General features: G+C 42.8%; 5 protein-coding genes across 8 annotated transcripts in view; 4 read left to right on the top strand and 1 right to left on the bottom strand.

Moving 5' to 3' along the window:
* Nucleotides 1-4761, top strand: part of maea (macrophage erythroblast attacher, E3 ubiquitin ligase) — an 87279-nt gene extending 82518 nt beyond the window's left edge. Inside the window, exons 5-9 of one of the 2 annotated variants that reach the window (XM_019253616.2) lie at nt 667-743; nt 1263-1371; nt 2162-2295; nt 3023-3218; nt 3304-4761. In XM_019253616.2, coding sequence (XP_019109161.1) covers nt 667-743; nt 1263-1371; nt 2162-2295; nt 3023-3218; nt 3304-3399 — 612 coding nt within the window. In that variant the 3' untranslated portion in view covers nt 3400-4761. The remainder of the gene's footprint in view (nt 1-666; nt 744-1262; nt 1372-2161; nt 2296-3022; nt 3219-3303) is intronic. The other variant, XM_027284417.1, reaches the window with a different exon arrangement.
* A 3306-nt stretch (nt 4762-8067) lies between these two features.
* LOC109136897 (heterogeneous nuclear ribonucleoprotein A0) lies at nt 8068-12513 on the top strand. 2 transcript variants are annotated; one of them, XM_027286054.1, is made up of 3 exons: nt 8068-9172; nt 10569-10677; nt 12406-12513. In XM_027286054.1, the coding sequence occupies exon 1, from the start codon at nt 8138-8140 to the stop codon at nt 9050-9052; it is 915 nt and encodes a 304-aa protein (XP_027141855.1). In that variant the 5' UTR covers nt 8068-8137; the 3' UTR covers nt 9053-9172; nt 10569-10677; nt 12406-12513. The 2 variants fall into 2 exon arrangements, with proteins under 2 accessions (XP_027141855.1, XP_019109154.1); XM_019253609.2 differs by having other exon boundaries at nt 10569-12513.
* On the top strand, nt 10569-16047 carry LOC104928625 (heterogeneous nuclear ribonucleoprotein A0). Its single transcript, XM_019253610.2, has 2 exons — nt 10569-10677; nt 14142-16047. Exon 2 carries the CDS (start codon nt 14359-14361, stop codon nt 15262-15264), a length of 906 nt encoding a protein of 301 aa, XP_019109155.1. The 5' UTR covers nt 10569-10677; nt 14142-14358; the 3' UTR covers nt 15265-16047.
* A 1960-nt stretch (nt 16048-18007) lies between these two features.
* The window catches only part of klhl3 (kelch-like family member 3), a 16291-nt gene continuing 14868 nt past the window's right edge, over nt 18008-19430 (top strand). For both annotated transcript variants that reach the window (XM_019253611.2, XM_010742928.3), the window contains exon 1: nt 18008-18130. In XM_019253611.2, coding sequence (XP_019109156.1) covers nt 18078-18130 — 53 coding nt within the window. In that variant the 5' untranslated portion in view covers nt 18008-18077. The remainder of the gene's footprint in view (nt 18131-19430) is intronic.
* Nucleotides 18700-19430, bottom strand: part of fam13b (family with sequence similarity 13 member B) — a 62564-nt gene continuing 61833 nt past the window's right edge. Inside the window, exon 24 of the mRNA XM_027282104.1 lies at nt 18700-18737. The gene's annotated coding sequence lies outside the window, so the exon portion shown is untranslated. The remainder of the gene's footprint in view (nt 18738-19430) is intronic.

Here is a 19430-nt window from a genome sequence, read left to right as displayed (position 1 = left end):
GTCGAGGCAAACGCATAAAACGACTTCACTGGTTTAAGTGAAGCATGCAGAGGTGCATGGACAGATGCTGATTGGTTCTCTGTGTTGCATCCCAAACAAGACTCAGTGGTGTAACAGATTCAGAAAACAGAGCTGTTAAGATTTAATTACCTGTCCTGGCTGTTTTGCCCTTCTGGCGTCGGCAGCGAGTTGAAGTGTTAATCCTGAGATGATCCTATTAAACCAGAAAGTCCTCAGTGGAGCGCAGACCTCTGCCAAGACGTGATAATCTTCCCAGTTAGCTGCTACTAAAGAGCCAGCCTTTTTACTGCATACATGATCGAATATTCATACGGTCAGACCGAGTCTGGGATGCCAGCACGAGTCTTCTTGTGACAGCATTTGTGACATTTGGTTTAGTTCCAGCTCAAAGCGCAGGTACATTTTAGTTCCACCTGGTATTTTTGAAGCTCTACCAGCCACAGAGGTCGAATATGAGATAAAATACTGAGAGGCAGCTTGAGAATCGCTGCAGGAGTTGTATTAAAGAGATCAGTTTCCTGTCTGCTCTGAAGGTTCACGAAGGGCGAAATAGACACTGAGGATTTTTCAGCACTTCACTGGTTTAAACTTACTCACAGCTTTTGTCAGTCTCACTCTCTCTCTTTGTTTTTTTTTCTTTGGCAGAGCTGTCTCGAGTTCAGTCTGAGAATCCAGGAGTTCATCGAGCTCATCAGACAAAACAAACGCATGGATGCAGTCAGGTACTGGATGTAGAACCACAACACACACACACACACACACACACACACAGTGTGTTGGGCGCTGGTCCAGATTTTAATGTCCCAGTCAAATATTATCTGTATTTAATGACGACGGCACACTGAACTTCAATATGAGCCTCATGTTTCAGCGCCTTTCTCCGTCGTCTGTGATGTGAAAACATCAGTGAGAGAAGGTTAAGTGTGCGTCCTGCTCATAGTTCAGTTATAAAATCCCCTCACACAACCGAGCGCCTCTCCTCCTGAGTCCAGAGTCGGTTTGTAAAGTTTACAGCCTGCTCTGTTGTCGCTCGGTGTGTAAAATAGAAAATAACCAGCGGACAGCACATGGCTGCTCGTTACGTCTTCATCGCTGGGTTCTGCTGTCACTTGACATTCAGACCGGAGTGATTTTAAAAATATCAGGACAACAGAAACATTGTCACACGTCAACTGCAACCAAAGCCACTTAAACGTGTTTGTCACCCACTGATCCTGTTCGTGTGTCTCTGCGTATGCCAGACATGCAAGGAAGCACTTCAGCCAAGCAGAAGGTGGACAGTTGGACGAGGTTCGGCAGGTGATGGGCATGCTGGCCTTCCCATCAGATACACATATCTCCCCATACAAGGTAAAGCCAACAGCCTGTTGTACATGTACAGTTCACCTAAACATCGCCTGCTTTCAATGAACTGATTTTCATTTATAATCACAATCGTTGTTTGTTTGGTTGGTAAAATGTCAGAAATTAGGAATAAATGTTTCCCGGAGCCCAAAGAGCTTCAGCTCACTGTCACAGAGAAATCAGAACATGACTAAAAGATGATCAAGCAATCATTGCAGCTCTACAACTTAAAGCTTCTTCTCGGTAGATTCATCAGAGAAGTGCTACAGCGGCACGCCGGCCACTAGAGGGCCTCAGCTGTCCTCTCAAACTGAATTCCCTCTCGTGCCTCTTTAAGCGTCCCCTCTGGAGCTGCTTTCAGGAGCAGTGTTGTTGTTTTTAATTTCCACTTCCTCCTCTGAGAGACGGCGCTCTGTCCCACGACGCCACGATTGTTCATCTAAAAAAAAAAAAAACATTCAGCTTCTCCTGCCAGCACAGCATCGTGTGCCAGAATCAGCACTGAGGATCTCTGCCAACATGTTTGTAGGTCTCATTAATTATCCACTCACTAACCTAAATAATTACACTCCTAAGAAGCCTTTGTAGTTTCCCCTGCAGACTGATCAGCCTCCAGTCTGACACCTCAGGCTACCCTGATGTTTCTGTAGCTGCAGATGTCAAATGATGGCAGTGTGTGAGGGAGCTGTGACCACATCATAGTTTGGAGAATACTGTGTGTAAAGTAAAAAATATTCTATTGTTGTAGAGTTGTGTCACTGGTCTGAATTCTGTCTCTTTCTTCCCGTCCCATCAGGATCTTTTGGATCCAGCCCGCTGGAAGATGCTGATCCAGCAGTTTCGATATGACAACTACAGACTACACCAACTGGGAAACAACTCTGTCTTCACTATCACCCTACAGGCTGGTCTGTCTGCCATCAAGACACCGTATCCTACCAGACTTTACCTCCAATTAACTTTAAGTTCAGGATCTCTGGATAATGTGTATGTGTGTATGAGTACGGCTCGACTGGAGTCTACTCCGCTGGCTTTGGATAGTAGCTGCTCATAACACTTTATTTCTCTAATTCACCGGCTTACTTGCTGCCAGTGTTCCCTCTCTCTTTCACTATCTATGTTGCCAGACGGTCGTAGGAGCCGCAGACACAAAATAAACCAAACAAGGACACAGTTTTATCGTTAAGTCCATGAACTCCACCTCAGTTTCAGTGACATTTCAAACCGAATGTGAAGCAGTTTGGTTGTTTCTCCGTTCAAAAGCAACTGATTGGGTATTTATTGACTCGAGCAGAGGATATGAGAGGGTGGCTCTGCACTTTGTGAGGGAATAAAGGGAGCTTAACTTTAGCTTGGCTATCTAAAAATGCTGGCCTTGTGCCAGAGATGTTGCACGATTTCTCAGCAGTCTGCTGTGTTTTCACGTCAACATTTAATATCCGCTCAGCTCACTTGAAACCAATAGATGGAAAACCACATCAGAGTCGAGTCAAGCCGTAGCATGCGGTAGAAATGTGCTTTAGTCTTTTAAATGTTGATCACTTTGTCCTCTATTTCTTCTCTTTGTCTTGTCGTCTACTGAAAGTTGTGTGGATTGTTTTACCAGAACATCGCACAATGAGACATTTTGGTCCTTAACCTCCATGCCCCATTCCAGTCAGTGCTACAAGGAGGACGGTACCTCTAAGAACCCAGACTGCCCGGTGTGCAGTAAATCCCTCAACAAGTTGGCCCAGCCACTACCCATGGCCCACTGCGCCAACTCCAGACTAGTCTGTAAGATCTCTGGGGAGGTCATGAATGAAAACAACCCTCCAATGATGCTTCCTAATGGATACGTCTATGGGTACAATGTGAGTACGACTATGAGCCGGAGCTGTTTTTAGGAATGGCCCCATTATAAAACTATGTTTTTATTATGTTCGTTGTCTTTTTCAGTCTCTTCTGTCCATCCGCCAAGATGACAAAGTGGTGTGTCCCAGAACCAAAGAAGTCTTCAACTTCTCTCAGGCTGAGAAAGTCTACATCATGTGATCACTCAGCTGAACCCGTCTGAGCGTTAACATGATTGAACACCGTCGTTCATCACCTGTGACCTGGCCTATTCAGAGAGCCACCTGTGGAGCTGTGATCCAGTGCCCCCTTCTTCTTCTTCTTCTTCTTCCTTCCCCAACAGACACGCCCGACATTTCTCACACCCCACCCACCCATCGCCTCTTCTCCCAGTACATCATGATTAGCTCAAGTTTGCTAGTTCCCTTCCACCCTCACATTTTATCACACAGAAACTGGACCCTCTCCTTTCAGACTCTCTTAGATGTGGCTAGAAAACAAGAAGTTGATCCATTCAAGCACATGGACTATCAACATTGTCATTATTTTACAGACCCTCACTCCCGATTAGAGACTACAGAAAAGGACCGGGAGGGGTGAAACAAACTGCTAGGTAGATTTGATTTTACTACTACGAATAAAAACTTGTTGAGGTTACTTTTTCCTTTTAGTAGTGGTGTTCCTTTGTTACTTAAATAACACGTGGCGGTACTGTGTTAACTCGCTCCATTAACCAGATTAACACGTGAAATTTTAACCTTTTTTTTAAATCCAGAAACAAACGCGGTCACGTGGTAGCATCTGGTTCTGTGATGCATGCTGCTGCTGACTCCTTTTGTCTTCTCGCCGTGTTTTTTTGGTGGGTTGCTGGAGGGGGGATGGATGTTAAATTCCTCCTTCAAGCTGTCGACCTTTTTTTGCATTTCATCCCCCCTCTGACTGTGAAACTGGAGTCTGATTTGGGCCACAGCAGGCTTCTTTTCAAGTGTAAATAATAGGTAGCAATTGATCGTCCTCATGTATAAATTCAGGGTTTTTTTGGGGGGGGATAAGTAACAACAACGAAGATTAACCTTCTACCAAGATTGCTGTGTGAACTGAACGAATCCTTTGTTTCCCCCGTGTCCCCTCGTTTACTGACGATTCAGTACAACTTCTCATTTCTGAGGAAGAAGTTTCAAGAACTTGGTCGTGAATTATGGTGTACTTACTACCATAATGACAACTGCGCACAAAGATGTTTTTTTCTTTTCTTTTTTAATTATTAATATTAAACGATTTGTCTTCCTTTTTTGTGTGTGAGATTTGCCATTTTCAGTTCTCTTCTTCTTTTGCTCAGCTAATAGAGATTACACTTAAGTGAACTTACATTTATGTGTCTAAAAGATTAATTCCTGGGTGATTTCAGTTCGTTTTAACATTTGCGAAATAGTTTTCATTTCTCAATTTTTGAGAAAGTGCTGACCTTTTTCTCAGTCTTGTAAAAGCTGCTTCCAGCACCGCAGTGGTTTTAACGTAGCATAAAAGCACAGCAATGAAACGTTTAAGTCCACACACACACACGCCAGTCTCTTTTTAAAAAGTACATTAAGAGTCAGGAGCTACGGAAGCCCCAGGCAGTCATACGTTCTTCATTTTATTTCCTCTGTTCTCTCGTGGTAACGATTTAATTTAATTTGTTGTAAATAGGATAATTTTCTTACGATCTCAAGATAATGAAACTTTGCTTTCCAGAGATAACGACAATTTGAGATCTCAAGACAAAAGGACAGTCTTCTATATTAAATCATTGCAGGAAACATCATTCAGTGCAGCAGTGTCAGAGGAGCAGGAGATTCTGTGGATTTAATATGCTAGACTACCGATTAATTACAGCATCATCTCAGAGAGAACAATGTTTTGTTATTGTGAGATCTCGAGAAAATTATCCCGTTATCTCGGTATAACATTTGTTATTTCAAGGTAATTACCTAAATAACTTGAAATGAAATGAAGTTGTGTGACCGCTTAGGGCTTCCATAAGGACCAAACCTTGACCACGACTGTCTGCTCTCACTGCGATCAGAGCAAGATGCACAAATCTGGAAAGCTGACTTCACTGACAAATGATTACACAAAAAAAACAGTAAAGATTTAACCCTGAACACCCGGACTGAGCAATCCAAAAATGCAGTTTTCTATTAAACCTGATCAGTCAATCTTTTTCTTCCATTTGTTGTTCATTGACGAACCACAAGTTGCCTCATTTGTGTTCATAAATGATCTGGAACTGTATCTGTAAAGACACAGACTGTCCTCTGTGTTTGTGTTGGTAGATTTTAGATAAAGGGATTGTTTGATGAGCCTCATAAAGATTTCAGTGGAAATTTGATATCGGTGTTTATTTATTTGAAATGTCTGGTTTGTTCTGCTGGCTCTAAAAAAAAAATCAACATTACCATAAACTCTCTCTGGTAGGTGTGACGAAGTTAACGACGCACTGCACTTCTGTTGACGTGGAAATGCGACAGAGTGTCGCGTCTTTCACCTGAAACTACATTTCCATGGTTGGAAGAGGTGTGCGTTCAGTGTGGGCGTCGCTTTGTGATGAGCAGTGCTTACAGATGGTAATACACTGGAGTGTTGTATCTGTAACGAGCATTTCATGGAAATCGAGGAGCAAGATAAACAAAGCAAAGGCTAGACTAGATTTGGAAGTAAAATCTGCTCTGTGGTGCTTTGCTGTTTTCAAAACCTAAAATCTGTAAAACAAAACTATTATTTTGTGATTTTATCAAGCGACAAATTCAATTTTGCTCCAAGGACAATGAAGGCACCACTAGCCAGGCGTTCCTGTGTAATCTTAACATACACTGACCGGCCGGGTACACTTGATGATCCAGTGTCATCTGATACAACTCAACTTTTATGAAGCTTCTAATGTTTCAGTTTTTATTTGATTTAACTAGTAAACTGGAGTACATCTCTAATATTATGGCCACAGCACCCACTAAGACCTCTGTAATAAACGTAATAGTTAATAACTCTCTGGCAGAGTTGTTGTATTTGATCACCCTTGAAGTGGCCAGTCGGTTTTATTTTTTCAATGCTTAATCTATAAAATGTTTTAAAAGTGTTGATCTTGGAATTGTTTTGTGGTTTCTTTGACAAAAGTACCACAAACCCTAAAATGTTAAAACTACTGTGCTAAACAGTGAAACACAGAAAAGCAGCAAACCCTCAAACTTTGAGAAGCTGAACGCAGCGAATGATTCATTGATTCATATAACTTATCAGTTAATTGTTTAGATGAATGAGAATGGATTCCAGAAAGCAAATGATGACTGACAGATGTTTTTTATTATGATGATGCCGTTTTATTCACAGCCACAAACGTTTAATCTACTTATGTTTAATACCCTGTGTGGTTCTCAGCTTCTTGCACACTAACCACACTGATATAAATACCCATCGCTCACTGTATATACGATCCCATGACTCAGCTCGATGCCCCCAAGCAGTCACACAAGTCACGCAATGAGTCAATTTAATTTGATTTCTCTAGTCTAAATAACAAATGTTGTTAAACCGAGATAACAGGATAATTTTCTCACGATCTCAAGATAACTAAACTTTGTCTTCCTGAGATAACACAATGAATTTGAGATCTTGAGACAAAAGGACAGTCTACTGTATTAAATCAGGAGAATGTCCAGTTGGTTTAATATACTAGACTATCCTCGGCTTAATTACCTGATTTGGGTGGTTAAAACACATGAACCCAATATATCCCCTTTAAGTAGCCTTAAAGCATTTTCTTAACATAGATAGATAGATAGATAGATAGATAGATAGATAGATAGATAGATAGATAGATAGATAGATAGATAGATAGACTTTATTTATCCCAAGCTACACACAGTGATGATAGACAACATAAGAATAAAAATATAAAGAACAAACTATACATAATAAAATATCAAGATAGCAATAGTAAATAAGATATAATGTACAAAAGTATATACAGCAAATTGGCAGTGTTGATTTAGTGCAAAGTAAAACTTGTTTTATCAAAAGTTGACATTCTGAATACAATTTTTTGTTTTTTTATTTGATCCCATTTGTACAGCCAGATAGATAGATAGATAGATAGATAGATAGATAGATAGATAGATAGATAGATAGATAGATAGATAGATAGATAGATACTTTATTGATCCCGAAGGAAATTCAAGCATCCAGTAGCAGCGTGCAAACATACATTAGAATTAACCTATAAAAACAGCATCCATATGTTAAAAGTAACCTGAGATAGATCTGCACGGAGAAATTAAACACTTGTAGCAAAATTAAATATTTGCATAGAATTTAAATATGTGCAGAGGAGTTAAATTAGATTAGATTAGATATATTTTATTCATCCCACCACAGGGAAATTTACTTGTTACAGCAGCAGAGGAAAGTGTAGCATACAGAATTAGAAAAAAATAGAAAAGGCAACAAAAAAAAAACAGACAGAAATTAAACAGACAAACATCTATAACCTACACAACAAACACGAAAAGTGGCATGATGTATAAAAACAGTACTGTAATGTAAAGTGACCATAGTGTAAGAAACATGAATTTGACGCATTTTGACACCATGTGACCGCTGAAAAAAGTCATTTCGCGGCTGTATTGTGAATCCAAACACAGATGTATATTAATTCAAAGTGTTTTCTGTATTATTTCATCACGCTCGTCGTGTTTTAAATGATCTTTTGTGCGTTTTTTCCACCGAGCAGCAGCTGTTCATCAACACAAAAGAAACAACACGGCACCGGAAGAGGAGTTCCCGGGCTCCGGGGTCCGGGTGACGTCACGGCGCGCTCTCTATAAAGGCGGCTGCCTTCTTCCTCCTCGCCGCCATCTCGTGATTGACCCAGCAGACGATCATCGCCATTTTTTTTTCCTCCAACATGACCGACCAGCTTTGTAAACTCTTCGTCGGCGGTTTGAACGTGGACACCGACGACGATGGCCTGCGCAAGCACTTCGAGCAGTACGGCACCCTGACCGACTGCGTCGTGGTGGTGAACAAGCAGCTGCAGCGCTCCCGCTGCTTCGGCTTCGTCACCTACTCGGCGCCGGAGGAGGCCGACGCGGCCATGGCGGCTAGGCCGCACACCGTCGACGGCAACGCGGTCGAGGTGAAGCGCGCCGTGGCGAGGGAGGACGCGAACAGACCGGAGGCCCTCGCCAAGGTGAAGAAGATATTCGTCGGCGGGCTGAAGGACGACATCGAGGAGGACCACCTGACCGAGTACTTCAGCCAGTACGGCCAGATCGAGAAGGCCGAAGTCATCTCGGAGAAGGAGACCGGGAAGAAGCGCGGCTTCGGCTTTGTTTACTTCACCGACCACGACGCGGCCGACAAGGCGGTCGTGGTGAAGTTCCACACCGTGAACGGACACAAGGTCGAGGTGAAGAAAGCCCTCACCAAGCAGGAGATGCAGGCGGCCGGTAGGACCGGTATGGCGCCGAGGGGCAGACCGGGCAGAGGCATGAGGGGGAATCAAAATGGCTACGGCAGCAGGGACTACGGCGGAAACTACAACTACGGAAATGGCGGAGGCTACAACTGCGGCGGCGGCGGCTACGGGGGAGGGTACGGCGGACCGTATGGGGGTGGCGGCTACGGAGACCAGGGGAGCGGGTACGGAGGTGGAAACGGCTACAATGAGTTTGGCAGCGGGTACGGCCAGCACTCGTCTGGTTACGGCCCCATGAAGGGAGCTCCCTTCGGCGGCCAGAGGAGCGCTGCGCCCTACACCAGAGGAGGAGGCGGCGGCGGCGGATACCCGAGGGGCGGGTACGGCGGCGGCGGCTACTAAAGAGACTACACAATGGAAACCAAGCGACCCCCACCCCCTCCTGCCTAATCCGAAACAACGGCAGACACGGACAGAGACCCCCCCTAATCATAATGAAGACCTCAAACCCCCCAGAAACAGGTAGGAAGGTCACTTCCCAGAAACCTGCTATGAGCAGCGGTTGTTACCGTTGATCTAGGACATAAAATAATAAGAAGAAATAAAAACACAGTGATCCTTTTTTATGTACTCAGCGCCCTGAAAGGCGTCTAGCTGTCGTTTAGATTATTTTTTATTTGCGTTCAAGTCGGTTCCAATTTCGATGTAGGATTGTTTTTGCTGACATTTACCCCTTTTTATTATTATTAATAATTATTTTGCATTTTAAGCAATTTAGATTTTGTTTTTTTTTCCTGGAGTAAACAAAAATTTTTAGTGTGAACTTTCAATGTATGAGGATGGGCAGAAAAAGCATGTTTTATTTTTTGTGGTTCTTTTTTTGGATTTCATAGCTGTCTTGATATTATTATATTATAACTTCAATTTGTATAATTATATTTTTACTTGGCTCATTCAGCAAAAGCGGAACGTGATACTGCAGGATCCAGTTTCCTTGTTTCCTTCCCAACATTGTACACTCAAACTCTCGTACGCATAGTAATAGTTTCTAAGTATTTGTTCATTTTTCATTACCTGTAGCAATATCTAATGTATATTGTATACTTTCATGTCTGGAGAACAAAACCTACTGTTAAAACATCTTGGTATGCTTATGTATGTTCATTTTAAATAAAACGTTATACCACTTAGCTTAGTTATTTTACTTATTTATCTTACTTACTTAACCAGGCTTCCTCAAGTTCATCCACAGGTTTATAAGTGACCTCATCTTGTTGATCTTTAGTTACATGGCTTACTCTCAGGTGGGTGAAACGGTTATGGTTGTAGTCTACCCACAGCCAATGCATGTAGGCTTTGTAGGGTTTGACCTTGTCTTTTAAAACCTTATGTTTTATGTCTTATTCTCTCCTTTTTGAATACATATCATTATGTGGACATTTATCTTTGATTATTCCTACATTTAGGTGTTCTTACTCGTATTCCAGTAGGCTATCCCAGCCAAAATAGCCGTAGCAGTTTTTTTTAGGCTACATCAGGACCCTGTTGATTACCTGGGGTCGATTGTGATAGGAGTCTGAAATATCTCTTTAGGATATCCACATCCAGCAAACTAGGTATGTAAATCAACCTGTCTTCACTCTGTGTTGGTCAACCTTGTATGGAATATCTTCATCAGATGGTGCACAAGTGTGCCATTGTTTATTCTTCAACAACATAGCTTCAATGCGTCTTATATAGCTAATCTTAAAATAAAAACAAAACGGGTGGTGGGGAGGGGGGTTCACTTAATTCGGTCTTTTAATGAACTATTTAAAAAACAAAACAGAACATGACATAATGGAGTAAATTGGTGTCTCATCCTGAAAAGCTTTGCTCGGTCCAGTTTCTCACTCTCTTTCTCTCCCATCTCCTCCAGGTTGCTACGGTAACCTGGCTAACATCACCCTGAACACTGACGGGGTGTGTGTGGTTCTCCAACGCCAACGGGGGGACCGGAGAGTGGTTGTGGCCTTTCTCCCCCTCAGGTGAAGTCAGTTTTCACAAAGGATTCCCCAGTGTGGTCTGAAATGCATTTCAAAGAGTCTGATATGATGATTTTATTGAAGGTTTTGGTGGGTTTTTAAAAGACTTTTGATAACACAGTGCCCCAGTGCGACTATCAGGCTCTTTTTACCGATGACGAGCACCAACTTTTACTACTGATGGAGCCAAACAAGCCTTGTAGTTTTTAATCTTGTGACCTTGGATTTATTAAGGTGCTGACGACCCAGGAGAGGAGTTTGCACTCTGGGCACTGTGGGCTTCAAAATATAATAAACATTTGATTATAATATTTGTCTTGTGTTTTTTAAACAGTATATTATGTGAATTTCATGGCCGTAAGATGGTTACACTTTCCCCCCAATATCAAGACCTGAAATATGTGAGGATAAATATACTATATTTTGATATTTATGGGCGCCCCTCACCGTTTAAACCAGCATCAACAGTTCTACCTTAATGCGCAGATGTATTGATGAGCGTTTGTCTGCAGACTTGGAAGACCAGGAATGATGGGATGTCACATGTGTCTTTACCGCCAAGTTAATCAGGAAGTATACACTGAAGTCACTCTAGATGGCTCCGCCTCAGTTTGACCTTTTTTAAAGGGCAATGTTTGTGTACATTGATGGACTTTGCGTAACGAACTGTATATTATGTCACCATACAACCCAGTGGAAACAGAACAAGATCAACTGACCGTTACTGAACTGTGTAGAGTCATTTCTCTTTATTACAATGCCTTTAAGCTTTTGAAGACAACCAGTGGTGTTGCAGAATATCATGTAAGTAAACAGGCTGATCATACAGGTCAGAAGAATCAACGCCGTCCGGTACACTTGAACAATCCGAAGTGAGCAAGACAACTCTGCCATAAACTCTACTTATGATTTTTTCAGTTTTTGTTGACTGTAAGGTTTAACGTCTGTTTATTAATGAGGTCTTAGTGCGTGCTGCTGTTGTACAGTGGCGTTAATATTATAGCCCTCATATGTAAAAGCAGTCCAGTTAAACACTGCTGCACAACTACAATCTGTTGGTTAAATGAATGCTTCAGTGTCAGCAATAACTGAAACATTATAAACTTTGTAAAAGTAGACTGTATGGCGGCAGTTGTTGTGTTGGCTCTCATACAAAGTGTACTTAATGAAGTGGCTGGTCGGTGTGTTTGTATTTGACCTTAAGTGCACATGAAAGTTGCGTTGAAGAGGCTCTGGCGGTGCATATCAAGTCCATGGCCTAAAATATTTTCTAACACACTTCTGGTTGCTTCAGTCCGAGCCTGTGGCATCCTGGAGAGCAAATATTCAGGTCTTCAAGTCTGCGGACTAAATGTTGATCGATACCCAAAAGAAAAGGCAACATTCCTGCAGTCTGTGCTGTAGAAGTCGGTCTGGGGTTTTATATTAATTGGTAAAATTTCAATAATGCTCTCATGTGTAACTATCAAGAGCGCTTAACGAGCTCTTGATAAGCAAACAATACATCTGACAGTGTGAACGCGATTCAGCAGAGATGGCCTCTGTAATTGGACAACATTTGGAAATATCTGGACCTGATCTCAAACCAAAACAGAAGTAACTCCCCAGTTTTGGAGGGAAAGGAGCCACAATCCTGTCTCATGTACTGTGAAGCTTCAGCAGAGTCCTGTGTGTTTGATGTTTGACTTCTGACGGGAGTGTAAACTTTACTTTGTTCTGTTACTCTTATAGGATAATGATGCTTGATGATTTCTGACCATCCCGTAGGAAAAGAAAACATGTTACGTTGGCGGTGCTTTTTATGAATCTACAATAAATATTTATATTTTTATACACCAAGAGACTTGTTATGGTACTTCTTTACATGGAGGATAGTTGGTTGCATGTCTGCCCTGGTGATGTGTCATGAAGGGGGTCGAACAGATGATGGTCGCCCTGATCATTTTGTTGGACGTGAGGTTTGCAGCGGTGGTGAAGCCAAAACATTTAAAGACTGATGGATGCATTGGTGTTCTGATCTGAGTACTGTAACGTGTGTCCAGGTCAAAGCTTGGTGTAGCCAACCGGCTCGGTTGGGTTGTGGTCCATGTCCACTTGTTGAACTTCCCAGAAAACCGATACCGCAGCTTTCCTGTGACCTGACTGAAAATGTGCAGAGGAAGCTATCGAGCCATGGGCGTGATTCAACATGCGTTGACTTGTGAACGAGCATCTTTGAATGTTTTATTCAGCAGCCTGAGGGACGGGGGCTGAGTTTCATTTACTGTGAGAAGACCTAAACCATGAAGAGAGATGCCTCTTTGTAGGTTGGCGCAGTGTATGGGTGCTTCCTTTTTATATTTTTGCATCAACACCAGTGAAACCAGGTTAATTTCACATTTTGTTTGTCCACCCTGGAAGAGGGATTCCTCCTTTGTTGCTCTTCCTTTTTAAAATGGATCTTTGGGGAGCTTTCCCTATCCGAATCAAAGCTGCAGAGACAAAGCAAAGGCCGCAGAGGGAAATGATTTGTGATGTACAAATAAAATTAACTCCACACAGCAAGATCGTTTAACTGTAGTTTTATTTAAACAGTAAAATGGCTGCGTTGCACAGCGTTGGAGGCGCAGATTTAAGATGTCAGGCACTAATCCGTCTCATAATGAAGATGTGAAGCGAAGGCTGATGTATTCACAGCCACTGTTCATCATCAAAGAAACCAAAACTGGCACGCTTAATTTGGCTCTTTGTTTTTGGTGTTCAAGATCAGTGCGGCCCATCCCCCCCCTGCCTGAAGTCATAAATAAATAGCTGGACGATATTAAATAGATGATTTTATATTCATATGTTTCTATTTGAGCCTTAAATCACTTAGATTAAGCCACTTTCTAGGCGACTCTGTGAAACACTGTCAGGATAGTCTTCAGATTTTCTGCATTTTAAAGAAGTTATACTTTAAAAATGTGCTTTTAATCCAGCTCTGGAACTCTTTACCCCTCCGTCATAACTCACAATTTAAGTCTGCACTCAAAACCCACCTGTTTAAAATCGCCTTTTCCATTTGATTCAATTGCATTTTCCTATTTTAACCTGTTTTTAATGTTGTATTCTTGTAATTTAAAATACTTTTGTTTGTTTCTGTTATTTGCTGTCTGCTCATTTATTCTAAGGTGTCCTTGGGTGACAGAAAGGCACCTATGAAATAAAATGTATTATGATTATTATTAATCTAAAACTACATGTAGCAAATCCCCATCTAATATAATGCTAATTTCTGCTATATTTAAGAACATAAGGATTTTACACTATTGAACGCCTAATGGCTGTTATAATAATTGGTACTGTCTGTGTTGTGTTAGTGTATCTGCTGGTTGTTAAAAGCAGCAGTGATATGCACTGAGGGTCGGTTAATGTGTTTTTTTTTTTACTGTACTGGGTGAAAATGAAGGAGCACAAATGTTGAAAACCACGCTTCTCTTTCTCCTCAGCGATCGAAGCTGAGCTTTCCGACGGCGCCTCGAAGGCAACGGCAAAAAAACGTGACACTGCCTCTGCCAGCCAATGAGCGTGGAGGTTTTTTTCAAGACGGCCAATCGGCGACGAGTACGTCTTACGAAGGGCGAGCGCGTGAGGCGTCCCGCCCTCGCGTTGTTCATTGAAGAAGAAGGACGGCCTGCGCGCTCCCTCCTCTGAACAAACGGCATCATGGCGACCAAACTCACCAAGCTTTTTGTCGGAGGGCTCAACGTGGAGACCACGGAGGATGGCGTCCGCAAGTATTTCGAGCAGTTCGGCTCGCTCAGCGACTGCGTCGTGGTCATGAACCAGCAGCTCGGCCGGTCCCGCTGCTTCGGCTTCATCACCTACTCAACGCCGGAGGAGGCCGACGCAGCAATGGCGGCTAACCCACATGTCGTCGAAGGCCACGAAGTGGAGCTGAAGCGGGCCATCTCCCGGGAGGACGCCAACAACCCGGAGATCCTCACCAACGTGAAGAAGATCTTCGTGGGCGGCGTCAAAGACCACATCGAGGCGGACAACCTGACCGAGTACTTCTCGCAGTTCGGCGTGGTGGAGAAGGCCGAGATCATCTCCGACAAGCAGACGGGCAGGAAGCGCGGCTTCGGCTTTGTCTTCTTCGAGGACACCGACTCCGCCACCAAGGCGGTGCTGACCAAGTACCACACCATCAACGGCAACAAGGTGGAGGTGAAGAAGGCTCTGACGAAGCAGGAGATCTCCACCGGCGGCCGCGGAAGGGGTCGGGGAAGAGGGATGCACAACTATGGCGGCGGAAGAGGAGGTGGCAGCTACGGAGGAGGCTACGGCGGCGGTAATTACGGAGGCGGCTACGGCTACGGCGGGGGTTACAACGGCGGCGGCGGCGGTGGAGGATACGGGGGGTACGGAGGCTACGACGACTACGACAACCAGATGGGGGGTGGATACAGTAACGGTGACTTTGGGGACGGCTACGGACAGCAGCACTCCAACTATGGTGCAGTGAAGGGGGGCAATTATTCCTACAGGAGCGGGGCTCCGTACAACAGAGGCGGCGGCGGTGGTGGCGGCGGCTACGGCCGGGGAGGCGGCTACAGCGGCGGCTATTAGTGCGACCCCCCACCGTCCTCCTCCTCCTCGCTGTTTTGAGATGTTCATGGGGGAGAAATTCAAAATTACAACGAACTTGAATTTACACACACACACACACATTACACAAGCCCAGTTGGGGTAAGGGGGTCAGTTAAAGGGAGCAGTGTCCACCACCCCCGCAGTGAATGAATGACTGTCCTCCCTGGATCCTGGCTCCCACCTCCCCAGCCCGGACCCTCCCTCCCCATCTGTCCTCCTTATTCCACACATTATGTACTTTACTACTAAAAACAAAAAAAAAGGTGAATTATTGAACTGTACTTTTGTTATGTTTTGTTTGGGAAAGACTTTTTGCTTTGAACCATTTGTAAAGCTGTAACCTTCTTTTTTTTTTTTTGTGTCAGTCACAGCTTCACAACTCAACAACAACATCAACAAATTGAGTTTGTTTGTCTTGCAAACCAGCCAGATTGTGTCTGTTTAATTTTTGCATCATGAACTCAGGGTATTCAGTAAAGTTGGTGGCAGTGTCCGGCAGTATGGGACTCGATCGCTTGAGTTTCTTGATCTTAAAAACACTTGTGACTAAGTATTTTTTTGGGGGGTGTGTGAGAGAAATGTCACAGACTGTTTGTCGGTTGTAAATTACTTTATTATTATTTTTTTGTTTTCCCACTACTACCGTCCCATTACAGGCTTTCTTGTTTAGATTAAAACAGTTTTTTGAAAATTCACGTGTTCAGTTCACAGCCCTATGTTTATTCTGCTTTTATTAAAGTTTTTAATGTTTGGAAAAATCTATCTAATCTCGCAGTCTTAATTCAGACATGGGTTTATATGTCTCATCTACCTCATCATAATGATATATGATTAATAAAACACATTTTGATAAATCAATCGAAGTGTTCATGGAGCCGCCACCAGGAGGAAGTGTTGCCTGTAGATCCGTGTTTTTCCCAGTTCATCGGCCATTTTAAACCGGGAAAGCTGGAAGAAGCTGATTGTGTTCATCACATCCTCTGATAACAGTTAATTTATTTGATTTTGTTTTGTTTTTTTTGTATGACACACGAGCAAAAACTCTGAAATCTGATTAAATGCACTGTTGCCTACACGAATGCAGAGTGTAATATTCTACTTTTGTTTTTGTTGCTTTAAGGAAGTCACTTATGCAAATCCTGTTTTGGAGCTTTCCTTGAAGTTTCGGGTCAAGGTGACTTGTTCGGTTTTTTCTGCTTCACCTTGACAACAGGTTTTTCCAGAAAATGGGATTGTTTACCTTCTCACACAAACACACACACATGTAGTCAGCTCGTCTAGAATTACAGACCAACAAAAACATCCCTCCTAACAACAAAACATCAATCTTGTCAAATAAATGCTACATTTCTTTGGTGGTGTTGGGATGTCTAACTGTTCACAGTGAAGGAAATGAGCAGTTTCAGGGTTGGTGACCGTATTGGTTGAATAGGTAAATGAGTGGTTTTGTGGTTTGTGGGTGAACTGGCAGCCAGCAGGGGGACTACAAGTGTGAGCTCTCACTCTGACCCCCATCTCTGTACAGAAACATGCAGAGCTAAGGCGTCACACATGGCTTCATGTTTCAATCAGCATGTCATCACATTGTCTCTGACTTTGTCTGTTTTACATTAAAGACAATTAAAGACATTAAAAACAAGTCAGCACAAGACGTAAAGATGTTCTAATTGTAGCCAATCAGATGTCTCCACAGCCTGTTTTAGTTAATTGGTGAAATCCTGAACTCGCTCCTCATGCCCGGTGTTTGAAAGTGATCCGTCATGTTAGAGCTCAAACAATCAGCAACATGTTCGATAAGCACTTTGACCAAACGTTCACCAGCTCCAGCTTCTTCATTGTGACGTTAGATTATTGTAAACGCCTCGGGGGATGTAGGACACTTCATTTTCATACATTATTTTTATAACTTTGACTTTTTTTTTAGACCAAACAATGAATAGATCGGATAGTATGCACATACACAGATAATAAAAACAAGGACAGATAAACATGAACGCTGTGGACAAAATAAGATTTAGACATTGGTGCGAGGCGTGCTGAAATAAATATGGTTTATGTTGCATGAATACATTACACGGCACAACATGGAACATAACCAGCAGGATAAACTATAGATCGATGTGCAGAGAAATGAAACATATCCAGCAGTAGCTCAGTATATAGGGACTTGGCTTGGGGACCGGGGGGGTAGCTGGTTCAAGTCCAGCATGGACTGATGCCAGTTCACCTCCTCCTTGAGCAAGGCACTGAATCCCCACAACTGCTCCACCATCTCTTTCCACATTTGTATGTGTGTGTTTGTATTTCTGGGTTTAAATGAATGTTTAAAAAAGGGATTAATAAAAATCTGTTCACTTATATGCAAAGAAATGAATCCTGTGCTAAGATCTAAAACTATATAAGAACTACAAAGAGATAAAAGTGAAGATGTGAACCTCTTATGTAGTTTATATTTTATTCTTCATGGTCACTGGGATTAAGAAATTAATTTAAAAAAGCTTCTTATATGCAGATTTCTGTGTTTTTATTTTGTATTTCTATAGTTTATTGTTTGCAGATTTCTGTGTTTTTATTTTGTATTTCTATAGTTTATTGTTTGCTTTTTTAAAGAGGGACAGATTTTATATACTATATATATACTTATAACTATATTTATAACATATTATCATAGATTAATGCATGTGTTTGTACTGTGTGTGTTTTAAACTACGGAGTGATCCCTCCTGTCCACACACACACACACACACACACAGAGGCAGAGACGATCTGTGCGCCGCTGTCCAGCAGCGCTCATGCCCGCTGTGTGTGCGTCTGACTCCGGGAGGATGGACGGAGTGTCGCTGGGGTGAGTCGTCTCAGCGGGTTTAAGGGGATTATTTTTAAAATAAATGAAAGCGGTGCTTCAGGCTGCATGTGTCCGGGTTTCACCTCACATGATCGGGCAGCTTTTCCCGGCACTGACAACTCGGAGCTAGCCTCGTTAGCTTCGGTTAGCACCGCTCAGTTGCTTGTTAAGTTGCTTTTCAGCTTCTCGAGTTGACATGTTGACATTTTTAAAAGTGTCCACCTGTAGTTTAAAGACAGGAGAGCGAGTGTGGACACGCTGGCTTTGTTTTATTTATGATTTTTGGCGGGTAACGGTCGCTGTCGTGGTGTTAAATGGTTAGCAATGCTAAAGAGCTAGCAGCCACAAACTAAACAAAACAAACATTTGTCTGAACTCTGACGAGATTTAAACCAAAAGGAGACAGGTGAGTGCGGACACACACAGGTGAGTGTGGACACACACAGGTGTGGAGGTGTACAGACAGACACAGCAGTGCTTGGAGCCCTGTAAACTGCTGCATCATTGTTTTTTTACAGACTGTTTTAAAAGACGAGTCATGCTAAGATAACACACAGCTCTGTGTGTGTGTGTGTGTGTGTGTGTGTGTGTGTGTGTGTGTGTGTGTGTGCGTGTGGGGTGATGTTTACCTCCTGACACCTGCACCCAGGTGAGGAGTGCATGTCACTACATACACTAAATGAGGTGTGTGTCAGCAGGGATGTAACGATACACTCGACTCACGACTCGATTCGAGTCACGATTTTTTGTTCACGATACGATTTTTTTCACGATTTTTTTTAAATCAAAATGAGCTACAGACAAATTATGACCAAATAAAATTATTATATTTATTATGCTTTTTATTTGTAGGAAAAACAATAAAATAAAAACATTAAAACTTGCGAGCAGCACGCGTCAATTTCCACAGAGCACCTCGAGCGGGCGGAAGCCAGACACAGAAAAAGCAAAGCGAATCCGGTGGATTTTCAAAATAAAATACCCCGTGCAAACTGCAAGTCGTAAAAACAGACAAAAGCGAAACTAACTAACTACGTAGCATATTTACACACGTAGAAGCATGTTTAAGGGAAACACTGGGAAAATGTCCAAATCTGAGCAAGTAAACAAAGTCTGGCGGGCTAAGCGCTCGCTCCTGAAACACTCCCGGTGGGTTTGAAGTCGCCGGGAAGCCTGTTTGACCGGTGAGAGCACGCGCTGTGCAGGTTCCCATTTGCCAAGAATCGCGATTCATTTTTTCTGTCAACCGATGCGAGTCGTCACGCATTTGTACCGATTTTTTATCGTGTCACGATGCATC

Source organism: Larimichthys crocea, chromosome I, assembly GCF_000972845.2.
Source record: "Larimichthys crocea isolate SSNF chromosome I, L_crocea_2.0, whole genome shotgun sequence".
NCBI classification, from domain to species: domain Eukaryota; kingdom Metazoa; phylum Chordata; class Actinopteri; family Sciaenidae; genus Larimichthys; species Larimichthys crocea.
Note: the sequence above shows the minus strand (reverse complement) of the source record. Positions and strands in the feature narration are given on the sequence as shown.

Coding starts and splice junctions, on each gene's coding strand:
- LOC109136897 (XM_027286054.1), top strand. CDS start 8,138: ATGACCGACCAGCTTTGTAAACTCTTCGTCGGCGGTTTGAACGTGGAC.
- LOC104928625 (XM_019253610.2), top strand. CDS start 14,359: ATGGCGACCAAACTCACCAAGCTTTTTGTCGGAGGGCTCAACGTGGAG.